The 11,173-nt window shown below is 64.6% G+C and overlaps 2 protein-coding genes across 2 annotated transcripts in view; both read right to left on the bottom strand.

The window, feature by feature from the left end:
- Positions 1-3,146, bottom strand: part of LOC118018308 (fibrosin-1-like protein) — an 83,194-nt gene extending 80,048 nt beyond the window's left edge. The window contains exons 1-2 of the mRNA XM_035016699.1: positions 3,108-3,146; positions 2,497-2,799 (exon numbers count right to left, since the gene is read on the bottom strand). Of these exons, the coding sequence (XP_034872590.1) occupies positions 2,497-2,799; positions 3,108-3,146 (342 nt within the window). The remainder of the gene's footprint in view (positions 1-2,496; positions 2,800-3,107) is intronic.
- FBRSL1 (fibrosin like 1) overlaps positions 2,793-11,173 on the bottom strand; it is a 62,804-nt gene continuing 54,423 nt past the window's right edge. The window contains exon 7 of the mRNA XM_035016782.1: positions 2,793-6,801. Coding sequence (XP_034872673.1) covers positions 6,793-6,801 — 9 coding nt within the window. The 3' untranslated portion in view covers positions 2,793-6,792. The remainder of the gene's footprint in view (positions 6,802-11,173) is intronic.

Below are 11,173 nucleotides of genomic sequence, written 5' to 3' on the forward strand. Positions count from 1 at the left end.
AAATTAAGAGAAAATACGAGGGAGCTTTCTGGGGTGATGAAAGCGTTCTCTATCTGACGGTGGCGGCGGAAATGTAGTCGTATGCATCTGACCTCTTCTCTCCCAAGTTTGTTTCTGGTACATTCTACATGGTGAGTAGTGGCTGTCAGAGTCCCTGGATTATCACCTCACCCCTAGGAGTCCCCATGGGGTGTCCACCTGAGCTGGGGGTCTGCAGGGGCTGGGGGGACAGACTGTCAGCCCTGGTGGGGGAGGGGGGTGCTGCAGCCCAGCGTCTGGCTCCAGACATGGCCAGCAGCGCCTGTCCCCGTCTGCCCCTCAGGGCCAGGCCCCTGGTCTGTTTGTCTGCAAAGTGACCAGGAGGACAGCTCACGCGAGTTTGCTCTATGGCAGTCATGGCCCCAGATCTGCCAGGAGCGATGACCACTGCACCCCCACGCTGTACCCCTGCCTGATGGCACAGGGGTCACCTACCCTCCCAGGGCCCGTCCAGAGACCCCAGGACCACACGGCAGCGCCCGAGTGACAGCTCTGTTGTTCTCATTACCTGGGCTTGTTAACATGCCCACAGATGAATTCTCCACAAAGCCAAGAGTCTCTTTTAAATCCAAATCAGAACAGGTCACCCCCCAACTCAAGCACTCCAGTGTCTTCCCAGTGCCCCCAACTGCAATCTGTCCCTGATCCTGCCAGGCTGTGTGAGGCCCACCTCCCCCACAGCCCCCAGCACCAGGGCACGGGTCTGAAAGTCTTTTCTTGCTTGGCTGCCTCAGCTGCCCTGGATGTGCGTGGGCACTGCCACCGATGAGAGGAGCTGTTGTGTGCCAGCCGTCTCCTCTGATGAGGCGGCCCCTTAAGGTCTTCATCATCTGCTGTGCTGACAGGCCCTCTGGGCCAAAGGGACGGTGCTAACTGCGCAAGCAGCCTCGAGGGTCCCCAGCTCAGCGCCACAGCCAGGGGCTCCTTATCTCTCGGCAGAGCACATGAACGAGCTCAAGGCCCCACCACCCCAGCTGCCATTACCATCCAGGAGTCTGGGCTGGGAAAGGGAAGCTGGGGGGGCCCCCAAGCGCCAACCCCATTCGAGGCCCCTGTTCTGACACAGCCATTCCTGTCGGAACAAGGCGGTATCAGAAAGGAACGCGGAGAGGCGGCACTGAGAAAATTCGTGTGTTCTGTGGGGCACGACTCCTCTTGGTCCCAGCCTGGGGGGAAGGGGGAGCAAGTTCACCTAAGGCCATGCTGGTTCAGTTCAAGGCCTGGGGCTTGAGTGGGGGCCAGGAGGTGGCGCCCCAGACACTTGGAAATTCTAGGGGAACAGTGGAGGGGCTGGGGGGGGGGTGTCTTCCCCACCACTCCCCACCCTGGATGCCAGCCTGGCAAAGGCAGGAGGGAAGGCACTCTCCCAGGTCCATCCAGTCCCCACCACCCCCAATGCCACGGAGGGCCCAAGTTAAAGTTTGCTTGGGGAAGTTGAAGGACCTGAGTCCCTGCAGGGGTTCTGGGAAGGGACCCGGGCAGGTTCCTGGACCACAGTGAGAGGCCTGGACATCTGGCCAGGCGCAGCCATGCCCACCTGGGAAGGCTCTGAACAGACGGGCAGGCACCCTCAGACCGCTGCGGGGCCGCGCCCGCGTGCCAGCCCCCTTCCGCGGGCACGAAAAGAGACGCTCCTGCTGGAGCTCGCGCAGCACAGTCCCTCTGCTCCTTCCATTCCACGGGGAGGGGTCTGGAGCTGGCCAGCAGACCCAAGGGGGGTGGGCAGCCCCAGGGCAGCCACCAGACCTGTGCAAATAACTTCCCGAAGACCATCTACTGGGATGTGACCCAGGCAGCCACATCGTCTCTACACCTGGCGCTGAGCCAGCGTGGGGGCGGAAGAAAGGGGTCACTCCGGGCGAAAATACAGGTGGGAGGTGCCCGGGCTGCAGGTTCACGGTCTCGGTGGAGGGGGCACGCCCGGTAGGGAGAGTGTCACGGCCGGCACTAACTCCCCTAGGGTGCACAATCCCGGCGGCGGGCGGAGGTCACAGCGCGCTTTGTCTTCGAGGACCCGACCCGCGGGGCAGCCTCCGCTCAGACACGCGGCACAGCCTCCGCCGGCCGCGCCCCGCCCCAGACAAAGAACTCCAACTCCGGGCAGGTGAGCGCGGAGGGCGCCGGGAACCGGGGTGGCCGAGCCCCCGCCGGGGCGCAGACAAAAGCGCGCGTCCCCCACGACGCCCGGCCCCGCCTCCGCCAAGGGCCCCCCCAGTGCCCTGGCCAAGGCCCGGGACCCTCTGCAGGGATGCACCCCCGCCCGCCGGCCGCCACGTGGGCCGCGGGGGCGCAGCCGGGGAGACACGGGGTCTCCGCGCGCCTGGCTCCCGGGAGAGACGGGGTGGGCAGAGCGCCGGGGGCCTCTCCTGAGCCCCGCTCCTCTGGAGGGGGCGGTTGCTCTCGTCCCCGGCCCCCGAAGTCCCGAATCCCTCCCCGGAGCCACCAGCGCGCACTCACCGCGCGGGCGCCCCGGGTGTGACGGGCTCTGCAGGCAATTGCCGCTAGTCCTCGGGCCGGGGCCGGAGCCGGAGCCGGGCGGCATGGACGCGGGCGGCGGAGCGCGGGCCCCCGCCACCCTGGCCCGTCGAGGCGGCCCCTCTCCCCGCGCGCCCTGCCTAGCCGGAGCCCGGGCCGGGGACGCGCACGCGGGCCGCGCCGACTCGGCGCGCTCTGGGCGGTTTTCGGGGCGCGCTGGGCCCCCGGCGCCGTCGGGCGCGGCGAGGGCCGGAGAAAGCGGCGGCGGCGGCGGCGGCGGGCGCACTGCTGGCGGGCGCGCAGGCGGCGGCGAGAACGCGGGCGGGCGGGGCGGGGGCGGGGCGCGGGTAGGCCCGACTAATCCAGCCCCGAGGCGCGGATCTGCCCGCGCGGGGCCGCAGGCCGGTCGGAACCTGGATGTTCCCTCTCCGCCACGAGGTCAGCGCTCGCAGCGCCCGCTGTGCTGAGCTCTTTATGGGCCCGACCCCCTCCGACTCGCAACAACTTATGCACGGCTCCTACGCTCAGTTTACAGAGGGGGAAACTGAGTCACCGAGCGGCGAGGAAAGATGACAGAGCTCGCACGTCCGTACGATGTAAGCCCCGCCCTCCCTGGGGCTCGGTGTCACCATCTGCGAAACGCGAACGCAGAGTGGGGAACGGTCCAGTTACTGGAAGCGCAAACGGGTACTGCGGGGCACGCACCGCTCGGCGGCCGAAAGCCCACTGCAGATCCGGGCGAACCACCGCCCCTTGCAAACGCCTGCATGTGCGGACACCGAGCCAGGCGCACCGGCACCCTCCATTCCAGAGCGCACAGGCGGGGTACAGCTTCCTATCATGAAACGCGCTGTGCGGCAATCCACGCAGAACACACGCTCGGGGGGCACCAGGAGGCCAGCTCTGGTGGGGCGTCCAGGGACCCCTGGCTTAGAAGCCCAGGTCAGAACCTGCAATCACCTGCCCCAGGCTGCGAGAATCAGTGGCCGGGTCCACACTGGGGAGCGCGCTGCGTAGCCGTTCCCAGAGACCCGTGGTTGCGAGCTCCAGGATCCCGTGCGCGGGCTAAATACACACGAATGGACACATTTGCATAGGACCCAGCTCATCTCCAAGGGTCCAGAAGAAACGGCTAGCAGCGCCACTCGCGGTGGGGACCTGAAGTCCTTTTGTTCTGCTTGAATTATGTACCAAATACACGTATTCCCTTCTGCTGCCACATTAACGCCGTGCCCCCAGGTCCTGCTGCTGCCTGCCATAAAAACAGCAAACACTAGCTGCGTGTCACATGTCACGCTATATGCCCTGTAACTGTGAAATCGCTGGGCCCTCATGCCTGCATCCTCTGAGGACACCCCGTCACCCCCACTGTACTGACGAGAAAACCAACGGAGGTAGAGACCGATGTGACCCGTCCGGGGTCATGCAGCTGGTCTGTGGCAGAGCCGGGACGTGAACCCCAGCAGGACTGTGGCTTCTGTGGGCTTAGCCAAGACATGCTGGGAAAATCGGGGGCTGGGGAGGAGTCTCTGCCTCACAGGGGGGTGTCTGTGGGCCTCCTCAGCCGCCACACCGCACCCCACAGGGTTATGAGCTCCTGCACACAGCCCTGGCTCCAAGGCCTCTGGCAGCCAAGGGGAAAGACGTTCATGCAGTGGGGTGTCCCAGCAGCCTAAGAGCTCTGAACGATGTCATGCCCTTGTCCCAGGAGTCTGAGTAGTTACCCTACACGGCAGAGTGGAATTAAGGGTGCTAACCAGCTGACCTTACTATGGGCAGATGATGGGGGGCAGTGTAATCACAGTCCTTACCAGTGGAAGGACATGGGAAGATGCCACTCTGCTGGCTGTGGACACAGGAAGGGCCAGGAGCTAGGAATGTGGGCGTCTTTGGGAGCTGGAGGAGGCAGGGAAGGGGGACAAGCCTGGCCCCACCCTGACTTAAGCCCATGGAAACCAGAACACCAGAATTGTGAGATAACTGTGTTGTCTGCAGCCGCCAGTTTGCGGAAGTTGGCCACAGCAGCCACAGAACCCCCACGTCTGTATCCAGGACTCCGATGAGGGGATGGAGTGCAGAAAGACCAGCCCTTGGGGCATGACAGGCTGCCCCCCCCATGTCGGCGCACAAATGCCCAGCAGCAGGCCTGGGTCCCGCTTACAGCCTCGTGCAAGCCACTGGTAAACACACCGGGAGTCAGGCCAGACATGTACAAATGGGGTGGGAGTACAGCAGTTGGACGGGCAAGGTGATCATGTGCTGCTCTGAGCGGCAGTCAGGGAGGCCCTTCCAACCAGGGCCTCTGCGCAGACCAGGCTGAGGGGATCTCTGGGGAAGAGCCCTTCTTGGACGGCTAGCAGCCAGTGCAAAGGTCCTGAGGCAGGAGCAACCTGGCAGGAACTCAAGGGCGCTTGGGTGTTTGTGTTGAGCAAGAGGATGTGGCTCCAGGTTTAGGCAGGAGAGAAACTCTTTTAAGACCCTCTCTGTAGGATCCACCATAAGGTTGGGGTGGGGGGTGGGGAGCAATGGGCCTAGCTGGGAGCTGTTGGGATAAGCCAGGCGGCATAGTGGGGGGCCTCTCATATGATGGAGATGGGGCTGTTCCAGTAGAGTGGCAGGTGGCCGTGGTTACAGGAGCTGGGAGCTCTGCAGGGGGAGGTCGGCCAGGAGCCAGCACGGGGCCCTGCTGTCCCTCTTGTCCACCATGGGCTTGATACTGAGGCCTAGAGGGGCCTGCAGGGAAGGAGCAGGGGGAGGGGACGACAGTGGACAGGGGCCCTGGTGGAGTCGCAGCTCTGTCATTTCTTTGTGACCCTGGGCAGGTCCCACCCTCCCGGGGGCAGACGTACACCAAGTCGGGTACTCCTCACTAACTGAGCTCTGAATCCTCAGGGCCCCCCAGGGGTGCATTCTACTGTCGTGCCTCTTACAGAGGAGAGACCCAGGCTGGTGGCCAGGCTGCACCCACTCTCCCCCAGCTGGCTAGAGACCCTACCCCTGGCAGAGCCAGTGGGGGTGGGGATAGCAGGTGGGGGCCGAGAGGTTCTGCTGGGCCAGTCTAAGCACCGGCAGGAGGCACCTGCAGACGTGCCGTCCAAGGGGGAGCAGCCCCAGCCCAGCCACGTCAACGAGTGCCCCCACCCACTGCAGCCCCAGACCCCAAGGGAAGCCTGTCTTCATGTCAAGCATGGTCCCCAAGGCCACCCTGAGGCACTGACAGTCCTCGAGACAGCACCTCTGAGCTGGGCACTGCGTCCCCCTCCAGCTGGGGGATCCCAGGGCGGGCCTGTCTGTGTTTAGAAAGGCAGGTAGCTGTGACATGGAAGATCTGAGAAGGTGCAAAATCCGGAAGGGAACAGAGGGGCAGACAAAGAGGAGGAGGAAGGCAGCGGTCGGGGAGCACAGGGGCTTCCCAGGGAAACACACACTCAACGGAGAATGTTGTACCTCTGTCTGTCATCCCAGGCAGCACCAGGGGAGGTGCCTGCCCCCTCCCCCAGGCTGCCTCTCTGGGGGTAAGTAGAGGCAGAGTCTGCAGGTGAGGAAGGCCTGCAGGCCGTGACAGGAACACCTGCTGAGACCAAGGTCAGGGCCCTGTGGGAGTGTGGCTGTGGCTGGGGCTCTCAGGGAGGGGGCCGGGGTGCTGGGCCTGAGTGCCCTCCCATCCCTCACCGCCCAGCATGGACCCTGCTCCTGGCCTTGGTTCTCCTGGCCGTGGTGGGAGTGTGGCCTCGCACGGAAGGTCCCCAAGGGGGTGGCCTGGCGGGCTCAGCGGAGGCCAGGGTGTGGGGGCAGGGTTCAGGGAGGGCCCTCGCTAACCGGCACCCAGTGTTGGGAGGGAAGCGAAGCCAGAAAGACCCACAGACCCCACTAATGGGCTGACAGAGTGGAATCAGACCCCGCTCAAACGGCCAGTGCTGCCTCCTCACCGACCGGGAAATGCTAATTCAGTGCGAAGCGGTCTAGACGCTGCCAAAGACGTGGATTTCACAGAATTAAGAAAACCCTGTGGCAAGACTTGGAGGGAGGGCCCGGCGGCACCGGGAGAGCAGTTCCAGGATGCTGAGCTGGGCTAGAGGGCTCTGAAGGCCGCCGGTCCCAGGGGAGGAGGCCCCAGGCCGTCTGCCGTCCTCAATGCCGTGACCGTGGCAGCCATGTGGCTCGTGGCAGCCACATGGAGGTGGACACGAGCAGGACGGCGCAGCCTGACGCACTGGCTGAGTGGTGGCCCCAGAAGACATGTCCTCCCGGAACCTCAGAATGTGACCATATGTGGGATTAGGGTCTCTGCAGGGGTGACGAACATAAGGATCTCAGGTCGCCTGATTTCGGCTCATGTCATGATCTCTGCGCCCAGCTCTGCGCTGGGTGTGGAGCCTGTCTGGGATTCTCTCTCCCCCTCCCTCTCGCAAAAGAGAGACAGAGAGAGGGAGAGGGAGAGAGACAAGGATCTTGAAATCATCCTAGATCAGAGTGGCCCTAAACCCAAGGACTCTGTCCCTCTAGGAGGAGTCAGAGAGAAGCCACATGACAATGGCAGAGACGGGGGATGCAGCCACAAGCCAGGGACACCTGGACGAGGCGGACGAGGCAGGAAGGACCCTCCCCTCGAGGCCCCAGAACCATGGCGGAATACGTTCCTGTTGTGTAAGTGGTCTGACCTGCGCTGGAGTCCAGTGAGGCAGGGCAGGCCCCCTGCCAGCCCGTCCCGGGGGTGAGGTATCCTCAGCTGGAGTCCGAAGCAGAAGCCATGAGCCCCCTGGGCTTTCTGAGGACAGGGCTGAGGGGTGCCCGTGAACGTGCAGGTGTGTGCACACAGAGCATCTGTCCGTGTAACAGCACTGTGTGGTGTGAACGCACGCGTGTGCGGGCGGGAAGGCATGTCTCGCTAAGGCTCCCGCGGTGGCCCAGTACTCTTATGGAGGTGGCGGGCAGGCCTGGCTCTCAGCCCTTCCCCTCTGGGGATGGGGAAGGGGTGGGATGGGGCTGAGTGGGACAGTCACCCCAGGTCCTGCGGGGGGGACCCCCAAGGGGCGGAAGCCTGTGGTGGGGCCAGGGTGGCTATGGGGGCTCGGACCACCTGAGGCTGTGGCACTGAGCTGGTGGAGCAGGGAGGGAGGTGGGCACCTGGGAGTCGGGGGGGGTGTCTCGACCCCCACGGACCCATGCCCCACCCATCCCTCTTGTCTTCAGGCCCTCACTGCATCCGAGAGCATCTGGCCTGCTTATGTGTGTGCTCAGCATACACCTGGCCCTGAAAGACCCTGGGGTTCCCACCGTGCCCCGACCTGCCCTGGAGGTAAGGACCACCCACCCACAAGCCTTCACCAGGCTGGAAGCCCCCAGCCCAGCGAGGCCTATGAGGTCTGCCAGGCAGGGGGGGTCTGAGGGGCTGTGACCCCTCCAGCCACAGGGGGAGCAGCCCAACAGACAGACGGCCTCTCTGTAAGCCCCCCACCCCAGTCAGGCATGGGGGCCGCGCAGCTAGCTCTGGAAGGGACAGAGAGCCCCCCATCTGGGGTGTCACTGAGCTGGAAAGGGGCAGTCAGTCCTGCCCTGCACGCAGGCCATGACCCCAGCACCTCTGCTTCCTGCTGAACACAGCACCCCCCCCGCCCCCCGACTTCCTCTCCCTGTGGAGCGTCTACATGTGCCCTGGCCGGCTCCAGCTGGAGCTGTGCGCACTCACGGAGGCAAGGCCATGCGAACACGCTCTCGAGGGGGAGGGGGAGGCTGGCCCAGATCAGTGGGGCCCCGCGGCGCCCTGCGGCGGCAGGATCCCAGCACGAGGGAAACCCATCGTCCCCTCCTGCCTGCTGTCCCCAGGCTCCGTTTCACTCCGGCTCCTGTGAGGTGACTGTTGGTCACTTGCAGCCCAAAGCATCCTGGTCTCTCTCACCTCCCTCACCCTGACCTGCTTCCTCTGGGCCCCTGGTCCTAGAAAGCACTGTCCACCATGTGCCATGGCCTGAGACCCAGACATTAGCCCCCTGCCACAGCAGGAGAACAGTGGTCCCCACGACATCCATGTCCGAATCCTCAGAACCTGAGAATATGTCCATCACCCTAAGGGGCCCAGGGATTTACAGTTATGGTGAAGGAGCTGGTGAGGAGGTGGTGAGCCTGGAGGGCCCCAGTGGACCCAATGTGACCATAAGTGTCCCTACAAGAGGGAGGAGGAGAGTCGGGGTCAGAGCCCAGGAAGCTGGAAAGGTAAGCAACTGTGTTCTCCCTGGAGCCTCCCGAAGGAACCAGCGAGGCTGACACCTTGATTTGGGCCCCATGACACCCATTTCAGACTTGTGACCTCCAGAACTATAAAACTTGAACTGTTTTAAGCCACCGAGTTTGTGACAATTTATCACAGTAGGTGCTAATCCCACCCCCCACCCCTGCACCCCGTCTGCTGGGATGCCACAACCTGGGGAGCCGTGCTCGGAACAGGATGCAGGACAGCTGCCACTCTGGAGGGTTATCGGGGGCCAAGTGAGCTGATGGTCCTCACTGGGACCCACCTGCCACACCCAGCGCCTATCTGGACCCTCGGCATGCAATGGTCCGAGGCCCTGCCTTGGACAGACCCATGGGAAGACACTCTCTGGGCTCAGCATCCCTAGGCCAAAGCTCATGGCTCAGAGGGTGGTTGGCTTCATTGCCCCCACATGCCCACGAGGCTTTCCCTGCACCTGGCCTGTACCTCTCTAAGGAGCTCCCTGCACCATCGTCCCCACAGCAACTGACCTGCAGAGGCAGGACATCGGGTGAGGGGACAGGAGAGCCTCCCACAGACTTCTGAGCAGGTGTTCCCAGGAGTGGGTCCAGGAGAGACACGTGGGGGAAGCCCACTGAGCAGGGAGCTCCTGCAGGGATGGGGTGCAGGGCACGTCCTCAGAAGGCCCCAGCCTCCTAGGACACACACTGGGCGCTGCCCTGGCATCAGCCCTCCTTGACCCCGGATCCTACATGGTCCAGCAACTGAAGGGTTACTGGCTGGAGGGCAGGGAGCTCCAGCCCTGCGCTGCCGTGTGCTCTGCTGTGCCCTCTCCTCGCAGGTCCCAGGGATCTAGGAGGTGGACCTCTCATTTCAGAGAGAAAACAGGTGCGGGGAGGACCCCAGTCAGGCATCGGGGAGCCTGGGCCTGAGTGTGTATCCACTGTAGGGACAGGACACAGACGGGGCAAGGCTGGCCGGGGGAGGAGCGACTGCCCACTCACCTCATTTCAGGCAGCCCCAAACCTGCTTCCTAGGGTCCAGATGCTCACTCCAGTGGCTGGCATTCTCGCCTCCACCCCAGACCACAGGCCCCCCCCGGACCCCCATTTAGCAGAGAGAAAAGTGAAGTCCAGAGGGTATGGGCCGGCCGTGGAAGTGTGCTGGTGCCCTTGGGGGACCCCGGCCCCTCCCGGCTGGCCAGCTGCCTGCCGGCCCCGTTCCTGGTCCTGCTGCTCGGGAGCCGGCAGAGGCCCAGCGCTGGGGGTTCATCCTCGCAGGGGATCTGACAGACGGGCCGGCCAGACCCACATCCCTTGAGAGAGCGCAGTGGCCACAGGCAGCGAGCAGGAGGACTAGCCCAGCAGCCACCTGGTTGGGCCACTGGGGCAGATGGCGGCCAGTCCAGGCCAGGAGGCTGCCTAACGAGCCCCACACAATCTTTCACCCCATATTTTCCCAATAAAAAAGCAGTTAGACACCAACCACAGCCTTGTGGAGGGGCCATCTGGCTGCCTGGCTCCTGAGCCTTCTGGCAGCACGGCTGCCTTCCCCACCAGCAGCCGGCGCCCAGAGCAGGGCTGGGGGGTGGGCGGGCCAGGCTGGGGGGCCTGCAGAGCCAGCATGGGGCACCCACGGGTGGAGCCTGCTCTTTCAGGAGGGGCTGCGACAGAGGTCTTCCTGTCTGTCTGTCTGTCTACACACCAGCCTCCGGGCTGGCTGCAAGGTAGACAGAGGCTCTGCTGGTCTCCAGGTGCCCACGTCTTGGACATGGACCGTCCCCGGTGTGTCATAGCCCAAGGCCAGTGGGCGAGGGCTGGGTGGGCTGCAGGGGCATCTGACCTCAGACCCTAGCAGGTCTGGGAGGAGCACACTGGCTGGAAGAGAGGGGGCCTGGGTCTTCCTGCTGCCCTGTCTGGGGGGAGGCCTCCCTGGGGACGGCCTGCCTCCCACGATTTCCCCAGCGCCCAGACCCAGGGCCCTGAGCTGCCCAACCTGCACGTCCAGCTGCCTCACCACAGGTCCAGAGCAGGCCTGCTGTCTCCAGCCCACTGTGCAGCCAGGAGCGGGGCAAGGGGAGCTCCTTCCACCTCTGTGTAGCGCACGGGTGCCCCAGGGCTGAGTGATGGTCTGGGAGGCACCCTATGGCCGGGCCCCAGGGGAGGGCGTGCTGCAGGGGGACGGGCCCCAGGTGAGGGCATGCTGTGGGGGGACAGACCCCAGGGGAGGACATGCTGCGGGGAGACGGGCCCCAGGGGAGGGTGTGCTGCAGGGGGATGGTGGCTGGGCCCCAGGGGAGGGCGTGCTGTGGGGGGACGGGCCCCAGGGGAGGGGGTGCTGCAGGGGGACGGGCCCCAGGGGAGGGCATGCTGCATGGGGATGGTGGCCGGGCCCCAGGGGAGGGCATGCTGTGGGGGGACAGGCCCCAGGGGAGGGCATGCTGCGGGG

This window comes from Mirounga leonina, unplaced genomic scaffold (genome assembly GCF_011800145.1).
Source record: "Mirounga leonina isolate KUSES-001 unplaced genomic scaffold, KU_Mleo_1.0 Mir_171, whole genome shotgun sequence".
In the NCBI taxonomy this organism is placed as follows: Eukaryota; Metazoa; Chordata; class Mammalia; order Carnivora; family Phocidae; genus Mirounga; species Mirounga leonina.